Source organism: Atractosteus spatula, chromosome 8 (genome assembly GCF_055471065.1).
Source record: "Atractosteus spatula isolate fAtrSpa1 chromosome 8, fAtrSpa1.hap1, whole genome shotgun sequence".
Classification (NCBI taxonomy): Eukaryota; Metazoa; Chordata; class Actinopteri; order Semionotiformes; family Lepisosteidae; genus Atractosteus; species Atractosteus spatula.
The window spans coordinates 16,183,325-16,203,959 of NC_142713.1; the positions used below are offsets into that span (position 1 = coordinate 16,183,325).

Sequence of the window (20,635 nt, forward strand, 5' to 3'; positions counted from 1 at the left end):
TAGCTTTGCCCAGTCAGTTAAAATTAATCTTTTTGAAAAATGTCATCAAAATTATTGGATTTTAACTTGAAGTTTTTCTCAATTCTTGCAGTGATGGGAATTAAACAGCTGTGACCTGGAAGTGCAGTTTTGTCTGGAGGAAATACAAATGGCATGTTTTATAGCTGGTCCCATCCAGTGTAAATGAACAGAAATGTCACTGTGGGGTTAGCTCATTCTAAGCAGTGAGAAAGCACTCACTCACAACCCCTTTACATAAACATTCTGAATGAGATAATGCAGATGGAGCAGATGATGAATATGTACCCTGGTAATGTTTGTATGGCCGACATGCCACTAACATTTTCATGCTGTTTGAGTACAGTTATCTCCTGATGGACTCTAACCAGGTTAAGAGTACAACAATCAATAATTTAGACAGAGTTTAGACTGGTTTCTACAGAAACATCCAGAAACACTATGGGCTCACCTTCATAATGCTTGCAATCCACATTCCAGCCTTGTTGTTGTTTGTTGATATGGTTGTTCTGGTTCTTTCAGTTATTGCATTTCATTTTATCTATTCATTTGTCAAGCCATTTTGTAAAATATTATGTCAGTGTCATTTCGTATTTGAGGAGGATGTGCTTTACTATTTCTTTATTAAACCTTAAGCGGTGTCTAATTTTGCAGAGTTAATTGAATCTAATTTTATAGACATCAGTAAAATACATACTCTAAAAGAAAACGTATAAAAATGTATGAGGAACATTAAAGTTGAACATATATAGTATGTCACTTCTGTTGTTTATACATATAATGAGGCCATGTTATAAATAACAGGCTTTCAAAGAGCCTATTTATGTGGACTTTTTCTAAAGTAGCAGTGTACTGTAGCTACAATTTCATAACTCCAGGAATAATCAAAGTATTATAATTGCTTTATTTATATGGTATTTAAAATGCATGAATGTTTTACATGATTATTTTAATTGTAAATCGAAGATTTACATTTTGAAACTTTGGAAGAGATTTGTGTCAATCAGGTCGATCAATTAAATCAATTTAATTGAGTTCCTAATTCAAGGCAAAAAGAGCTTTGGTTTTCATTGCAGATGCTTCCAAAACCGATTTGACTTCAAAAACAATCAAAGTGATCCAACTTGTTTCTGGAAATAGGTGACCAAGAGACAAACTGACTTTACTCAGAACTTATACTTACTGTACATAAAGTAAAACTTGTATGCTAATGCTTTATAACGTTCAGTTACACATTAAGGAACTCAGTCTGGTTTATTATTATCACAACATCCAATATACAGTAGATATCTCATTATTCTAAAAAATGAAGAAAAAAGTTGAAAAGTTGATTGTAGCAACAAAATAATGTAAAATTTAGTTTTGGTAAGCAAAAGAGAGCTACGTGAAGTTTGTAAATGCAGAACAGTGTAATCCCCTACAAATATTTATCAAAGAACGGTAAATCTAATTTCTTTAAAAAGTTACACAACTTGAACAAATGCAAACAGTAAGACACCTGTACAGAAGAAAAGGGACATTGCCCCTTACTTTTAATGTTACAATTGAAAAAATGTGGCTGTACTTACATAGCCAAAAAGCACACTGAAAATAACATGCATCCTCCTGTAGTCGGGTCATTTATGGTCTAACAAATTTAAACATATTAGACCTTCACCTTGTCCTAAAAGTAGATAAAACTAACATCATTTGACAAATAAACATGCACAAATTGTACTTTTTTCTATTTAAAAAAATCAGCCAGCATTCAATACCTACAGTATGTGTGAAAAAGTAAGTGCACCTTGCTATCTCAATTAAGAGGATATGTAGATTAGTTTTATAATAGTAAATATAACACTGAAACGTGTAAATGATTAGTTGATCATTATAATAAGAATGGCAAAATAGAAAGTCTGTGTGATATTTGTCAAATGAGGTTATTAGTTTTATTTACTGTAATTAGTTGGTGAGGACTACAGTAGGTGAAGGTTGAATACAGTATGTCTAAATACTGTAAGTTAAACCATAAATTATTAAGTGATATTATATTTACATTTTCACAACACTGTATATTGTATGCAGTTTGAATTCTGAACTCATAATGAAAACTCTTTACTACAGAGAGTTGGTACACTCTTCTTTAATGTTAAAACCAATTTGCCAGACTAAAGTTCTTTTGCCCTGTGATATTCCCAACAGAATGGTGGCTACAGTATGCTCTCATAAAGTAGCATTCTTTCAAATACAAGGCACAAGCCTTTGTAATTTAGTTCTACAGAGAACTGAATTGTAATCACGGCAAAGAATTCATGACAATTTATATGCTAATGCAACCAGATAAACCACAGTAGAGCCTCCATTACCTGAAGCCAGCAACTGCAACACTCTGGATTATTCAGACTGCAGCTGTGGGATTCTGTACTCATAGAGTTCTTCATTACACATTCAGGTTACAGTACATGGATGCTGCTGTGTTTAATTGGTTATGTATGAAGGCATTATGATCTGGAATCTGAAAGCCAGTGTCATATCCTCAGTTTTGGATATTTTATCTGCCATGCTGAAACTAGGTACAAATGTACTGTATTTCTCTAATGTTTTTTTTAGTCATCGGGTAGTTTCCAAAAGACTCGGTAGCTTATGGAAGCTTTTGAAAAGCCACCTTGAATACCACAGGGTTACTTAATACTTGTTAACTCCAGTAACAACAATAAAAAAATCCAGAATACAACCCATCTAATGCAATGAATGTCACCACATCAGGAAGGAGATGTAAGAAAGTTTTATCCAATGTTGATAAATATACAGTATTTAATTGATAAATTAAATGTATTGATTTAATTGATCTACCTGATTGACAAAAAATCTCTTCCAAAGTTTGAAAATCTAAATCTTCCATTTACACTATTAAAATAATCATGTAAAACATTCATGCATGTTAAATACCATATAAATAAAGCAATTATAATACTTTGATTATTCCTGGAGTTATGAAATTGTAGCTACACTGCTACTTTATGTCCAAATTAATAGGCTCATTATATGCCTCATTATATGTATAAACAACAGAAGTGACATACAGTACCATATATGTTAAACTTTAATGTTCCTCATAAATTTTTATACATTTTCTTTCAGAGAGTATGTATTTTAAAGATGTCTATAAAATTAGATTCAATTAACTGAATTTAAGTATTAATTCAAGTATGAAAGGCACTGACTTAAAATACTGACAAAGCTGAAAAAAAATATTACATGCTCAAGTTGTGCAGCCTAGAGTTTTTTTCTGGAGAAGATGTCAAATGTCCCTCAGTTTAAACACTTAAAAAAATTAATAGACACACAGGAAGTACATTCCTGAGGTTATCAAAACCAAAGGAGAGGTAAAAAAATACTGATTTCAGGGGTAAAGCTGAACATCACGCATTTTGAAATATATCCAACTTAAAAAAAATACATACTGTGTGCTTTTGAAAGCCACACATCTCTATATTTCTTTGATAGAAACGAATAAAACCCCATCATAATTACAATGCACATAAAACATACATACAGTATTGAAAGCCATACATCTCTATTTTTGTTTCTATCAAATGAATACTGTTTGTAAACCTGGATTATCATCCTAAGTAACTTTAAGTTACATGTGCTTAACACATTTGGAGGCTACTTCATTAATTATCAATATATTCATATTTGTATGTATTTGTAATTTTATTTTTTGCAGTAATTGGTAGGCTTCACAAATTTTTTATTAGTTGTTTATATTCTTGCCTCCTGTAGATGACTTCTGAAAATGCTTGCTTGTTGCAGTATTAGGAACAAGAAACTGTATATTGATGCTGATGAAAATGTAGTTGGAAATAAAATTTAGCATAGTTTCTGTTGGTCATTATTTTTGTCAAGTGTCATTTTCAGGGCCAGGTTAGTGTTGAACTACTATACATGCTGAATATTTGAAGGCCTTTATGATAATATTTACTGTAGTACATTCCTCCCAGAACATTAAATATGCAATATGATGATACTGTAAAAGACAGTTAATACATACACTATACACCAATTTAGAATGATTTAAATCGGGTCAAGTGTACATATGCTACAGTCTTTGTTCAGTCTTTATAAAGAATTGAATGTAGTACTGTATATACTTTTTTACTGGTGAAAATTGTTTCAGACACAACGATTGTAGAATATGAACAATCTCTTTGAAAGCCTGTGCAGGGCCCTCCAGATTTATTGATGAAATAAGAACAAAAGCGATCATACTGTACAACAAAACTAATACTGCCTTGCTTAACAAAATCTAAACAAGAGTAAATTCATGTAAATAAATCTAATATGTTTAAAAATTTTGCAGTGTGGAAAAAATTAAGTGTGCTTTTTTAGAAGGAAATGGTAGAAAAAAAACAAATCATGAAAGAAAGTTGTACAGTTGAAATTTGTGTTCATTCTTTTTACTTTTCACTGTGGAATTACTAAGTACCTTTACTAAGGCTTTTGAGAAAGCTACACATATGAAATTAATTCTGAAAATTCAGAATGTAATTCATGTATGCTGAGCATAAACAAAAATGAACACTATGTTTATACATTTTATATATAGTGAATTTATTTTGGATATTAAATGTTTTCTGGTGTCTTTTTTGATTCTTGATCATGACTGACCATGATATGCTCGTGAGTCATTGTTGCACAGGATCTAAATCACTTCTAGTGAGAGGTGATATGATGTAACCTGTGTGTCAGAACAGAAAAACACAGAAAGAAACTAGTATGCTCTGCTAATCAATAGAACAATGCCTTTTCGACATCAGTATGTTGGAGTTCACTCACAGTTGCTTGCAGCCTGGGGTGTTCACAGCTGGTAAGATGTTAGAACCTGACAATGAAAGGACATGATCTGGGAGCCCATGAGTCATGACACCTTGCCAATATCGAATGTACAGTAATCAGATTTTATTCAGTTTAATGGGTCTTGCATGACTTCCATTTTGTAGCAGCAGTCTTAGTTGTTATTGTTGGTTTATCATAAATATCTCCTCACTAAGGCAAAAAATAGGAATATTTAATAAAATGCATGATTTCAAAAGTTATCACAAATGTCAGAAGCACAGTATGTTCTTTTGCTTTGCATATCAAGGTTTTTTAGGGGTATTATTGCCCAGTGTGGTTGGCTTAATTCTCTGGTTCATGCAACCACTCTGACTTACAATTGATCTATCAAATGAATTATTATTATTAGTCTTGAGGACAAGTTCCTGTTTTAAAAAGCTGATCTGGCAGAAAGGCTCACTCTGCTGCAACAGTCAGCATTAAGCAATGAGAGCTATGGGCTGGGGCCTAACAATTGTCTTTTAGTCTCCTGACTGGGCAAGATTCTTCTGTCTCCAAGTTTAAATAAACCCAGCCAAGACCAACAGCTTGGCAAATCCTAAAATTGGGACCGATAGTGGTGTTTTCACTGACATATGGTTCAGATTGCACATAACAGCAGATTAATTTCTTTCCCCTCATTTTTTGTAATTTTTAATAGTGTGAACAATAAGGATCATTCCAGTTCATGGACTGTCCTTGAATTCCAGTTCTCATACCTATGATCAACCCACTGATATCTTGTCCCCGTTTTCATTCACATACTGTAATGATTGCTGTGTATGAAGCTTAAAGTCTTGAGGGAAAGCACCCCTCATCATACAGTATGTTCTTGTCTCTTAAAATTCTGTTTCTGGCTCCCAAATGGTTCATCTGGCAAAGACTCACTTTGAGTGCAGTTTGGGCCCTGATTCAGAGATTGTACATTTGAGCCTTAGTCCTGTCACTTGCTGGGTGTGACTAGGATTCCCCATGTACAGTATGTGGCAGTGCACAGCTGGCTCTGCACTGCAGGGGGTAGGCCAGGTATTCAGAAATATGAAACTATTTTTTTATTTAGCCCGTTCAAAGCTATTACAGGTTGAGCAATAAACTGGATGGAAAAGGAATATATGGATAATTCTGAATTATTTTTCTGTACAATTGGCCATATCACCCTGCAGCTCTCAACTGGCTACCCACTGAAGCTAAGCAGGGTTGACCCTGGTCAGTACCTGTATGGGAGACCTCCTGGGAAGCTATGGTTGCTGCTGGAAGTGATGTTAGTGGGACCAGTGTGGGGCGCCCACCCTGCGGTTTGTGTGGGTCCTAATGCCCCGGTACAGTGTCGGGTACACAATACTGTAGTGGGCACCGTCTTTTGGATGAGACATTAAACCGAGGTCCTGACTCTCAGTGGTCATTGAAGATCCCCGGGCATTTCTCGATAAGAGTAGGGAGGTATCCTGGTGTCCGGGCTAAATTTCCCCCTTCAGCCTTTACCCTGGCCTCCAAATTGCCCCCATGTCTGATTAGCTTGTACTTGCCCTGCGATGGACTGGAGCCCTGTTCAGGGTGTACCCTGTCTTGTTTGGCAAATGACATGACATTTTTCTGTGCAATCATATTAAGTTATCATATTTAACACTATATTTAAATATAGTAAAAACGTACTTATTGGGAAATTTGTCATTTCTACTGTGTACTAATGAAATTTATATTTCAGGTAAAAAAATTATTATGAGGAAAAAGTATAGAATTTTAGGTTTGCTTCTGGGTATTATTTTGTGTATATTTAGCCATGATAGGACAATGTCATTTGTTGTATTCAGTCCCCCCATTTCAGGTGAGCATAAGTATTGGGACAAATGGCTGACCACATTGTGTTAATTGTAAAACCTGAAAGAGCTTTGATATATAGCCTTGGTTCCAGCCTTTGGAGTATACAGTAGGTTTTGGGTCTGTCTCTTGACTTTATAAACCAAGATGCAGACTAAAAGAGTTTTCAATGATAGGAAAGAAAAAATCTAAGAAAAATCAAATGGGAACCGCTGCAGATAGATTGGCAACCACAACATCAACAACATGGAAAGTCTTGAAAAAGAGAACACTGTAGGATTAAGTGTGGAGGGTGAAAGTGTCTCAATTCATTGTGTGCAGCAGAGTTCGACAGGTGTATTACAAATGCTACACTGCAAGGTACACTCATTAACACTAAAAACTGAAAGGAGAGATTAGAATTTGCAAAGAAGAAAAAGATGAACCACAATAGTTCTGGGACAAAAACATCTTTATCAAAGTGGTAGAAAAGCAAACGCATGGAAAAGTAAAGCAATTGTAAATGATCCTAAGCACACCAACTCATCTGTGGGCATGGTTGCCTCTGGAGCTTGCTCACTGATCGTTATTGATGATGTAACTCATGATGGCAGTGGAAGAATGAATTCTGAATTGTACAGAAACAACTTCTCTGACCATGTCCAAAAAAAATGCATCACAATCACAGCAGTTGTTCAGTCTGCTGCAGGACAATGACCCAAAACATTCTGCACATTTAATCAAGGAGTTCATTGGGCAAAAGTAGTGGAAATATTTGAACTGGTCAAAATAACCTCTTTATCTGACTCCGGTTGAGCATGCATTTTACATGTTGAAGAGGAAACTAAAGTCAGAAATCTCTGCAAACAATCAACAACTCAAAGGGACTGCAGCTAAGGCTTTACAAATCATCTCAAATTATCCTATCAAAGCCCTGTTGATGTCAACGGAAAACTTGACACTAGTTTAATTTACTTTAATTTATCCCGAGCTATGCTGACCTGAAATTGGTGGTGATTGAATACAGACACATATTTGTTTCAACGTGGCTTAAAATTTATGTATAACAATATCTAGAAAGAAAAGATCATCCTGTCATCCTGTACTTTCGCCTCATATAATCTTTTCATCTGAAATACAAATTTCAATACTACAGAGCAAAAATTCACTTCACTGCCCCACTACGTATGCTTTTCACTGTATATCAGTATTTCTGTTAAATTTCATGTTCTCCAGGTTTTACTATATATGTAATATACTCTGATATTCAATGTAATATTAGAGACCATTGCAGCAATGACATCCTTTGTACTCTCTGGCTTGTTTGTGGTAGCATGTATGTACTGTATGTATTGTATTGAAATGTACTGTATTGAAATTCACCTTTCTTCCAGTGAAAGACAAAATTTCCATTGTGTGGAAAAACATTTCTGTATATACAATTTCTGTAAATAAGATGGTTTTATTTTTTTGGTTTTAATTGTTTAACTTTAACTGAGTTGTATGCATGCGTGCAAAATATCTAAATATGTTTAATTACACTAAATAATTACACACAAAATTACAATTTGCACAGCTTTGCAAATTTGAGTTACATGCAAGGTGATTGTCATTGTAAAAAAGCTACAGTACATGCTACTATCTGCTAAAAAAGGAACATTGCTTTATAAGAAGATTTAAATGCTTTCCAAATTAAGATAACAGTAAAAAAGAAAAAAAAACACTGGGAATTGCAGTGCAAGTAAAGGAATAGTTATAAATGAAACAATACCATTCAACCCGTTTAGAATTGCAAGGTGTCTTAATTTCAGGTGTGAGGAAGTTGTTACTTTACAATAATGCCTTAGTTTCTTCCTTTTTCTTTTATTACTGTAGAATGCTTTTTTCTCTCTCAAGCACCAGCAATACATATACAGTATAATACAAAACTTGGGATGTAGTATATCTAACTGCAATGTAGTTCTCATGCTGTTCAGTTTAATTGTCTTACCAAGATTAGCTGTCTCTGGTAGCATTGCATGAGCACCAAAGTCTCTTTTCCATGGCATTTTCATAGTGACCCAAGACCCACCATCTGTGAAAATGCAATTTACAAATAATGAAAAAGATGTTTGTTACACCAACATGACCAATGCACTAGTTTCATCATTAACAAAAGAATAAATTGTATGAAATACAATACTGCAGAAAGCAAAAATTTCTGTACATCCCAGAAATAGCTACAGTCTGGATTCAAATTTGAATTGTAGTGACTTACAGTATTGTTCATAGATTTTTTGTTGTTGATGGGTAATAGAATTGGGTGTCATTTGCATAAAGAAAAAATGTTCAAGTCATAGAACAATTAAAACCCTGAAAACTGTAATTATCTTCTGACATAACTACAGTGATTTGTATTTAATTTCATGACAAAGAGGAGACTCATTTTGCATATTGGCTGGGTTCCTTTAGCTATGAATACAACCAGCAGACATACTCTTATTAACAAGAAACACGTGCATACCCTACACACCTCTGTGATAAAGGGTAGCATGTAAATCTTAAAGTTTGAGACTATAAGGAAATATTCTTTCCAATATTTTTGTTCAAGTGATGTCTGCAACTTGTGTACTCCAATTAAATTGTAATACCGAATTTAATAGAAGAGTAATACAGTAGGTTGATAGTGTAGATTGACTGCTGAAATTCAGTCTTTACAAAAAACAAATAACAAAACAAAACAACACGTGTATTAACTTTATTTTTACACTCCTTTACATTCTACAGCAGGGGTGCCCAACCAGTCAATCGCAAGAATGTTTGGTAAAAAATAAATGGGCTATTTGACTACTTTTTTCGATAGACTAAACATTCATTCAGATCTGTGCATGTAACGTCATACGTTTTACTGCCCTCGTGTGTGTTTAACCCTTGTCGAATGGGTTGTAAAAGTCCCTTCCCTGAGTACTAGCTGACACTGGGGGAAAAAAGGCTACAGAAGCTCCGTAAATAAAGAGGGTTGCGTGTGTTACCCAAGAACTTTGTCTTGGTTATTGCCGCGCAAACCCCACATTCGCTACAGTGCATGGTGGAGTGAAACAGACTGGCCGTGACAAATTCGCCAACAGTTTGATAAGTTTGATTGCCTGTTTGATAGTTGTAGTGTTTGAGTGAAAATGATGAAGCAAAGAAACCGAAAACTTGCCGGAATGGGAGCATGATTATTTTTTTGTACTTTCGCACTCAAATCTGCAATGCTAGCATCTACGCGAAAAAGGGAAATATAGAACAACATTTCAAAACTGCATACAAAACGTGTGATGTGGACTTGCCTGATAAAAGTAAGTTACGGAAAAGAAAAGTGGAAAAATTTAAATCTCAAGTAGCAGCAGTCGGTTTTCACGAGGCCTAATACAAGAGGGAAAGAGGCAATCATTGCATCGTTCCGTGTGAACCATGTCCTAGCTAAACACAAAAGGTCATTTAGGGATTGAGAAGTAATTAAAAAAGCGTTTGTTGAGACTGCTGACTTGCTGCTTGGAGATTTCAAAAACAAACATTTTTGTCAAGGTTCAGACAGCTGTAGACACCTGAAATCAAATAGTTTCTCAAGTCGTCCAAACATGGTGAATATGCCCAATTAGAGGATGACCAGTGGCTTCTGGATTTAGCATTCCTCACAGACTTGACTGAACTGCTGTATGAGCTAAATGTGGAGCTGCAGGGACACAATAAAAAAAGTCATCGACATGATCAGCAGTGTCAACACGTTACAAAAAAAAATACAAGTGTTCTCAACTAAGCTTCTCAGTGCCAGTGCTCACACTAAGGTAGGATATTCTATTTTCTAAAATGGGGAACATGACTGGTTCACTGTAGCATGAGTCACTTGCTTTTATTTGTGTCATTTTAGTGAAGGGTATCGTTATTGTATTGATGTGCCCACAGTCTGTTTTTCCTATACCAGAGCTTTAAATTTACACTGGTAGATCGAACTGGACTGGGTAAATGGAAAAAGTAGATCTTACATTAAAAAAGGTTGGGCACCCCTGTTCTACAGTATATATAGAATCACTATGTTGTCTCAGCATTTCATGAGATCTTTTATGAGTACAATGCCCATATCAATGAAAACATACTACCCCATGAGTAGGCCGTATTTTGTTTAGATTACTCACAGAACAACATTAGGTTTGATGTAATCTTTGATGTAGAATACTGTATATTGAATTCAAACGTTGCCCTGAAAGAGTTAACTGTATTTTGTAAGTTGTAAGACAACAAAAAAATGTCACTCTTATCCTTTATTATTAATTTTTATGATTTTTTTTAGGCAGAAAAAAAGCATTTATTGTACATACCTTTATATAAACTATTTGAAACTTGTTTTATATCGTTTTAAATTGGCAACAAGCTGGTAAGGACAGAACACATGAAAAGAAATTTGGAGGTTGGCTTGCCAGAAAGTTGCACAAACAGTGCAATCCAACATAGATTTTGATTTTAATGTAAAGTTAAGTTAATCAAATGTATTTTTAGATTGGTTCATTTGGGACAATGTTGGAACAGAAAGCCATCAGAAGTACTTAAAGTGAAATGTCTGCAGGCTACTGTAAAATATGAAGAATGCAAAGTTGAACTTTTGGGGTAATGTTTGAAATTTAAATAATAATAATAATAATAATTGCTTACACTTATATAGCGCTTTTCTGGACACTCCACTCAAAGCGCTTTACAGGTAATGGGGACTCCCCTCCACCACCACCAATGTGCAGCATCCACCTGGATGATGCGACGGCAGCCATAGTGCACCAGAACGTTCACCACACATCAGCTATCAGTGGGGAGGAGAGCACAGTAATGAAGCCAATTCATAGAGGAATGTTGCTATTTAACCAGATTGAGATCCCAGATACATATAAACAGCAGGGCTAGTGTGAATAATTATTTGAGAGTGGGTGGCATAATATCTCTGTTTAAAAAAATGTATGTGGAAGAAACATATATCTAAAAGTACTGTCAATACCTAATGAATAAAAATATAAGCTTTTTCTTTGAATCATTCATAATCAAACTAAAAGATTATAATGTTGACAGAAATGTAAAGATGCCTTACTATAAAAAAAGCTGCGTGCTGTCCTTTTGATATCCATTGGTTTATCCTCGATCAGTGCATCCTGGCATGTGTAAGGTGATCTGCTCATGTACTTTATTTATACTGCTTGATTACAATGATTTACTGTAGGGATGTCTCAAGTGCTGCAGGTTTGCCTTTGCATTATACAAATGCATGCACTGCATACACAGCCAGCAAGTTTTGTATAATATTGAATGTGACATGTTGTGGGCTGTGTATTGCCAGGCACGTGGTTCAAAAAGGGTTTGTAAAGTGCACTGCTTCTCTGATAATTTTTTGTTTGTGTGTTCTGTTGTTTTGCCCATCCACTGTGGCAGATTTATCCATGCTGAGCTTCAGTGAAAGAACAGCTTAAGGCTACTCTGAAAAAAGAAACAAGCCCACCATGAGTACTGGAAAGCACATTCACCTTCTGCTGTTTTATGTGCTGCAATTTACCATTTGCCACTGTAGATTCCAGTACAAACCCAAAGTTGGCCACAAAGTTTACTCATATATAATGTATTTTAAAATATGTTCTGCATGGTTTCCAAACTTGTGTGGAGTGGAATGTGTAGTCTGTTCTACACAGTGATTTCAAAAGCTAAATTTTAAAACTTCTGAGCAATACCATGGAAAGTCAATGAATAATGTATCCATAATAACTGTCATTTATGTTCATTAGTTATTACTTATTGGTTGTTATTTATCAGTTTATATTGTGATTTAATTTCTGAAGCCTTTTACATGTTGTCTAATGTCATTATTTCTATCTTAGTAGTCAGGTTGCTAGGTGCAGCTTCATTGTGAAGTACTGAAGTTACATACTGTACTTATTTCCTCTACATGAAAGCTTTTGAAACCATTGTTCATATACTGAGAACCATTAAAAACAGTTGCTTTTGGTTTCGGTACTCATTTGATGCATTTTAAAAGCCTTTCAGTATATATCCGAAACTAGTATTTTGGTATTTACCTGTCAATCATGTGCCAAAAATTTGAGTCTTTCACCTTCTAGTTTAAAATATGGTTTGTTCTTTTATAGCCCTCCTTTGAAACATTATTACGAAAATGCTCTTTTGATGATGTATTAAATCTCTATAATCCTAGGATGTGAAGACCTGAGAGCACAGAGGCAGCAGTGCTGCCTACATGCCACCTTGCTGCCCCTTAGGATATAAAAAATCTGTAAACTGGTTTCTGGCCTTATGAAGGTTTTTCAGTATATAAAGACTTGAGAATGCCTGAAAACATGCCAGTTTTCTGCCAGTTACAGCATATCTTGTCACACGATTTCCTCTGAAAGTGTGTTCAAGGACCCACTTTGTGTTAGCAATAATACTTGTTATGAATAATGGATTTTTAAGTCAGAAAAACATTTGCACTCTCCTGTTCAAATAAATTCTGAAAGTGTCAAAATATTGGCTGCAATATGGAATCACTGTGCTTAGGCTGCATATCCATGTGATTAAGCAATGGGAACAAGGAAAGTTACTGGCTATTTTATTCTTTACTCACAAATTGCATTTTCTCCTTTCCTCCTCTTAGGTATTCTGTCTATCCATATTCCGTTTTGGCACGCATCGGCATCAACCATCCCAAGCCAATGCCTTTCTTTGGCAACATGTTTCTTTTTCGTGAGGTAAGGATTTTTCCATATTTTGTTGCTACATGTACTGCAACTGTCACTCAAGGGAGTACAGTACCTCTGAGTATGGAAAGTAATCTCCTTTTTGGGAGCTCCCAGTTGTGAAGGGTGAGCTAATGTTTAATGTCCTTTGCTTCATAAATATAAGGTAAAATTACAGATAACCTCACTAATTTTCAGTACTGCTTTGTGTTTTGATTAACCCAAACGACTACAACACAAAAGTTTTAGTCTAACAATACAATTCTACAAGAGAAAATCAATGTTCTATCTCACAGTAAAAATTGGTTGCATAGAGTACTTGTGTACGGTAAGTATAAAAAATATCAGTATTACAGTGATTAGCATTTGTAATTGTATGACTTATTGAATAATAAAAATAAAACATATTTTGTTCAAATATGAGAATATGGAATTTAACATTGAAATAGTTGAATCATATACATCAACAGCACATATTATGGAGCATCAGTCGAACCAGTTAGAACCTGATGATTTGCACAGTTTTCATAATAATGGTAACGTTTTCATTTACTGTAGATTTAGCCATTAAACATGCTTTTCTAAAATAAGGATCTTCTAGAATATTCATTGATATTAGAATTTTCCAAATTTGTTTTAATGTGTAATGTTCTCATCTATAACATGTGTTAACAAAATCATAAATGCAATTACTAGCTCTGTCTTCTTTAAGGTCCTGACCTTAATATTGTTATTAATGTTAATTGGGAAAATGAACCTCAGAAATAGCAGGTTACATGCACTGAACTTCTAGATGTAAATTGTATATATTATATAATTTGTTTCTCAGACAAATGTTCTGTTTCCTGTCAGTGTTGTGGTTCCAAAATATATGCAGTAGGAGTAGCAAAGTCCTTTGCAAAGTTAAGGTGAATTCTTAGCAGTGGTAAGAATAAGTGATTATGGCATCATAATCATTTATATTTTATTTTGTACAATTTTGCTGCAGTTGTCTTGGGTTCTCTGAAGAAGTTTATTGCTTTGTTACTTTATAGAATTATAGTCAAACAAAATCATTTTTCCAGAACACATAACAGTTTCAGTTAAGATTTCTGAAAGAACTGCATATTGAAAAACTGTTTGATATTATTTCAAACTTGATGGTTAAAAACCCTGCTACAGTTGGTTAAATTAATACAATTAGTTGTTGACAATAGTGGAAATTTAAAACTAAGAAAATCATTATGTGAAGGAATAGCTTCAAAATCTCTGGCCTCATCAAGTGATTCTGCTTCAGATAGTAAAAGGATTAGGTCTTAGGTTACCCCAGCAAATGCAAGTGTCACTGGGAAACATTTGGGAAGTCTGTGATCATCGTGCACAGACTGTAGGATGCTACAGGCTGCACCAAATCCAAGCTGTGGATGTCCCTGTATTATCCCACCTGGGGAAGCTGTAGATTTCAGTTGTAAAACCTTTCATAGCATCCACACCCCTCCCCTTCCTGGGTCAGACAAAACAGACATGTTTGGTGAAATTGCTGCTATAAATGATATACAGGATCAAAACTTTGGTCTTTAAAGCATCAACACTTGCATGAAGTCATCTTGGATACAGTATGTTGGAGGCACATAATTTAGCTGCATTTGTTATTATTTGTAGTAATTTTAATAATTTTAAGTTTTATCAATCATAAATGTTAAATAGTTTCAATGATCAGATGCACACAAATCATTGTAGAAAGTAAAAGCAGAAAAAACATTTTTTTTAAGACATGAAGGACATATGGCCTGTAATAAAAGTGTAGAGAACAGACACAATGAGGATAAATAGGACTGCAAAAACTTGTAATTTAAAAAGCCATAAAAAGGAAAGACATCATTAATCACCTTTGAGTCCTCAAGGAGAATGAAAGGTGACATTAGAGTTGATCGATGTGATATAGCATTATACCCAAAAATGTAAAAGTATTTAACCTTCATGGTCCTTTATGTCACTCGGACTTAGCACTGTGGCTCAGTATGGTGGTGAAATGAATGCGTAAATCAGTTAAAGTCTCCTCAGGCGGCTGAGATATTGCTTACACTGCTTGTGCTGCAGTTCATTAGATCTGTTCATTAAATAAGACATACAAGTAATGACTTTTAATATAATGTGATTCCTAAATAGATTACATATATTGAAAATTGCTTGATTTTTTATGAAGATTATGTGCAAGAGAAGAGGATGTGGTCCATAATTACTAAATAAATGGTGTATGCCTCTGGATTAAATTTGTTACCAAGGGGGTAACAGGATCTTAAATTTCAAATGGCAGAACATTCTGCTCTTCCTTTGGGTCTGGTTTATCTCTGTCTAAGTCCAGAACACAGAGAGTATTGCCAGTATTTGTAGAATTAAATTATACAGTTTTTCCACATTTCCACACCAATAGTACAAAACCTAAAAATCTGAACATGCATCAAAACTCATCTTATGACTACCAAGGCAAAGTGACTGATAATATTGTATGTTTCTTCTTTTATTACTTGGTCTTGTAAAATGTAAATATTTTGGAATATTAATAAAATGTAGTAATATACAGTAAATAATAATTTTGTCCGTAAATAGGTCATCATCCTCCTCTTTTTCAAAATGCAGATACCCCTTATTATTCATTATCTTATTATCTTATTATCTTATTTCATGTAGAAATGTCTGTGGTTCTTAAAACCTTACATGGATAAATAAATAGGCAATTCTAGTAGATTAATATGTGGAAAATAATAGTTTTGGTTAAGCTTGGTTATTAGTGTTGTATACTGTCCCAACAGCAGGGCGACTGGGGAAGACACAGATGTAAAGCAGACCAAAGATATAATATTTTGTCTTAGTGTCCATATGCATCCATTGATCTGTTATTAGACAGCTGCTTATTCCTGTTAAGGGTTGTGACAGCACAGAACCTAATCCAGAAGCATAAGACAGGGCACATGCACATATTCATAAGCTAAATAGACCTAAATAGACAATGTTCAAAATTTTTCTGACCCACGCTGTCATTCTTTAGATGATCATCCTGTAACTTCAGTAACAGATTAAGCTTTCCCTGTAGCATTTTAATACATTCACTTCTCAGATTTTAACAATACCTCTATGCAGAACCTTCCCATCTCCTTCAGATGATGTGGTTTGTGCTTGTGAAATGCTGTCTATAGTTCTTATCACACTTGTATTATAGGATTGAGGACAGCAGATGGCGATCAATCAAGAAGGCTGATTTTATTGTCTCATAACTATTTGGCAAAATAACTGGTGGTGTGCTTTGGGCGTTATATTACTGAAAAGTCTATCTGTAACCAAGCTTGAATTTTTTAGCACAGGGATCCTGTTTTTTTCCTAAAATATTCCTGATACGTTTTAGAATTGGTCTATCATTCAATTCTAACTTTGGAACAAGGACCAGAGCAAGACAACTCCAAAGCAAAGCAAATCCATCTCCACACATTTCATGGAGGGGGCACCATTCTTTTTCAACACAAGCTTTGCCTTTCTGTCAGTTTCTGTTCCTCTAGCTACAACATTTTGTCCAATTTGATTGGAAAGTCAATAAGTTGCTGTGGGGGAATTTTTAGTTTTTTTTTTTTGTTGACATAGAACTCTGCTGCAAACACTATTTTCATGAGGTCAATCTGTGGTGGTAGTTTCAGAGACGGATATCCTGTTTACAGATTGTTGTACTTTGTTGTGAATTGTTATGACAAACCATTTCCTTATCACACATTTGGTAAAAACTTTCTAACATCCTCTTCCTTGTAGGGTGATAACATTCCCATTAGACTTGAAATTTTTGATAATGGACACCACAGCTGAAATTGGAATTTCACATGGATTTTAATAGCCATAATTTAAGTAGTTGAGGTTGATAATGTTTTATTTTAAATCTTTGGGCATTTCTGACTCCACTCATAATGTGGTTGTGAGTGTTTTGCTTCTGTGTTTCAGCCTCATTGAATACCCAGTGGTAATCAAGGTGGGTTCCAGAAGCTTATTTTAACTCTTTAGGGCTTTTACCTTATGGCTATAAAAACATGAGAGTACTTTCAGCATATAATTTAATAAAATTGACAGGTTGTGAATAAATTTGAATCATTTATGAAAAATGCAACAAGTTTAGAAAATGGTTCTTTCAGGTTGTAACATGTAACATTCAGTTACACTGTACCAAGGATATGAATAAATCTGGAGTCAAATCTAATATGATTTCCATTTAGGAGAAAGCAAAAACAGATGCAGTATGAATTTTAAGTCCATGTTTTTTTTCAAAAATGAAAAATAAAAATTAACCCAATCTACAAATCCCCCCTTTGATGAAATAAAATGCCTCTTGATTTGTACTGCATGTAATTAATAATGAATCAAAGAATCTTAACTGTATAACTTGATAAAACACTGCTAATATTAGCAAAGTTGCTGACGTGTTAAATTTGTTAGATGTCTGTGTTTTTTAAAGTGTCTTTTCCAAGAAAAAATGTATAGGAAAACCGATTCAAAGGAATAATACATACTGTAAATTGGAGGAGATACCTGTGCACTACTTTTGCAAAGACCATATAAAGAGTGTGACAAAGTAACCATATAAGATTTTACAGTGCTGTTTTCTTCGGCTCTTTAACACTCTTCTATAATAAAGCTTTGATTTTTTTTAGGTTTGAGTTCCACTGGTGACAAATTCTTCTCTAATGCTTGTGTACAATAGCATTGATATACTACTAGACCTCATTTCCTTGCTTTTACCCTTACAAAGGCAGATTAGACTACATACAGTAGATACAGTAGAATGGCAAACAAGATTCAGAAAAAGAAAAACAACTAACGACAGGTGACACAAATGACTGTTTAAGGAATGAATCATTCAGATCCAAAAAGTTAGTGTCAGCACTAACTCCAATTCACTGAAAATCCTCTGACATTTTATTTTATCTTAGAGACAGGGGAAAGAACCCCCTGTGTCTGGGAATGTTCCACAAAAGTGTTCTGTTCAAAGTTCTAGTTTTCTAACTATTAAAAATACTTGCTTATGAAAAATATGAAATTTATTTCCCTGAAATTTCTAAGGGCACCACTGCAGGACATACTCTGTAGTTGCTATTGCTTAGTTACAGTAAATACAATCTGGGCCAACAACAACAAGTGAAAATAATTAAAAAAAAAACTTAAAACAACATAATGAAAACAATGAAAACTCTGCTGCAGTTAAAAATACACTTTGCAACCACTAAACCCATTTTACTTTATTCAAAACTATTTTAATACATTCTGTTTGAACCTTAAATGAGATTAGTTAGTTTATCTTAATTTAATCATGTGTGTGTGCCACTATGAGTACAAAATAGTTATCATTGGTGGAATTTGTAAACTTCGAACAGTTCAGAAGCTCAGGCATTCATTCCAGTTTTTAAGGTTGCTGTGTAAAAAGAGTGCCCTAATCTGCTCCTTCCCTACTGAAAGAAAAAGCCAAACAAGAAGGAGTATTTCACTTAAACGAGTCACTACTGTGTACTTTACTGAGAGAGTCACAGCGTTGTGGAATGCCACTGCCAGCTATCACAAGGGGGGCAAGAGGGAAGGGGGCACTGTGCCAGGGGAGCCTGGGGCTTAATTAACTATAAGGCAGGCACGCTGCAGGCTGCACTGCTGCCTTGCATATCAACGACTGGAGTTATTTCTGAGCACCTTAGCTGGACAAGATCTTCTTTGTGCCCTCAGTTTCAGGTTGGCTCACAGTTAGCAGGGAATCTTTCTGCTCTTAAGTATCACTCTTCTTTCATCCAGACGGAGTTATGTAGAGTTCCTTCTCTCCCTGCTGGGCTCAGTGGACCTTGTCTCCGAGCCTCATCATGCCTTAAGGATTGAAGACATTGCTCTAAATCTGAGCTGGCATTCTCACTTAGATTGCAGAATGTGAATATTCAGTGGATAATTAAAAGGGTTAGTGTTTGCTTATTAACAATGCCATCCAGCAACCCTGGAGTACTAGGCAGAAGAAAATATATGTGCCTCTCATAGCAACACAGCACAAACAAAATCCCACCTAAGCCAATGATCACAAGTAAAGGAGTCTTTCTGGAATAAGTGTCTTAGTTTGTGAAGATCTTTCCTGAACATTGAGCCAGCTGGCTCCGAGAGACATGACTCAGACTTCTCAATCAATTTTGACATAACCCAGTTCCCTAGAAATATTCTGTAAATCTTTAGCAGCTGATTCCTTAACATGGTAAAGAGATTTTTCTGTATATAAACAACAGATTTTTATTAGTTTACCATTTCTCAGTCATAGTTTCACAGTTTCAAGAAAATAAATGGGTTTCACAGTAACAGTCAGAAATTTGCTCAGCAGTGACATCTAGTGGTAGACTACTGTAGGCCCTACAAAGACGCTCTGTAAATGGGGAAAGTGTCCTTGCTAATTGGCCAGGAACTTATTACAACTGCAGGGGTTCATCTTCTTGAGAGAATGTCACCTGAAAATGACCACAGAAAATTTGAATATTTTTAAAAAGTACTAGTGTTTTGGAAGTTTATTGGAACACAGCTTTTAATCTCCTAAACATAGGTGTAGATTCAACCTTTTTGTGAGGTTGTATGTTACGTTAGTGACAACTAGAAAGAAGAATATACAGTATAGCTAAAATTTACAATCTACATTTGCTTTGACGTTTTCACTTACATACACTTCTGACTTATAAAGGTTTTTAACAAATAATTGTAGTAGCCATTTAAAACATTAAAGGCAAAAACTGTCATTTGGTTCTGTTCAAACTGAATGATAAATTTGGGAATATAGTTTTAAAGGGGAATGATGCTGTCGTGTTTTTTTATGACACAGTTACATTTTTTAAATCTGACAACAGACATCTGAACATCTGAACATCTGAAGTTTTATTATATCAGTTTAAAGTTCCACTATTTTCAATCTGGACAGTTGCAAACTGAAACTCTTCCCTTACTTGTGGTGTATCCCAAATCATATGGGCACATGAAATCAAACATTAATCAGATATGTATGTTATTTGAATTTGCAAATTATCTGTTATTAGTAGTATTAGGTGTTTTAAACAAATAGGAATGTATGGAAAGATGTTCCTTCTGATTCCAAGAAAGATGTCTCTCTTATTATTATTATTATTATTATAAATCAGTATTGCTCAGAAAGCCATGTTCAATCACATGTAGAACAGACTGCTAATATCAGCACAGCTTTCTTATATAATAATACT

At 34.6% G+C, this 20,635-nt stretch overlaps 1 protein-coding gene across 2 annotated transcripts in view; it reads left to right on the forward strand.

The window, feature by feature from the left end:
• Positions 1-20,635, forward strand: part of tbxas1 (thromboxane A synthase 1 (platelet)) — a 140,720-nt gene that overhangs the window by 37,574 nt on the left and 82,511 nt on the right. For both annotated transcript variants that reach the window (XM_088924350.1, XM_088924351.1), the window contains exon 3: positions 13,316-13,409. In XM_088924350.1, coding sequence (XP_088780476.1) covers positions 13,316-13,409 — 94 coding nt within the window. The remainder of the gene's footprint in view (positions 1-13,315; positions 13,410-20,635) is intronic.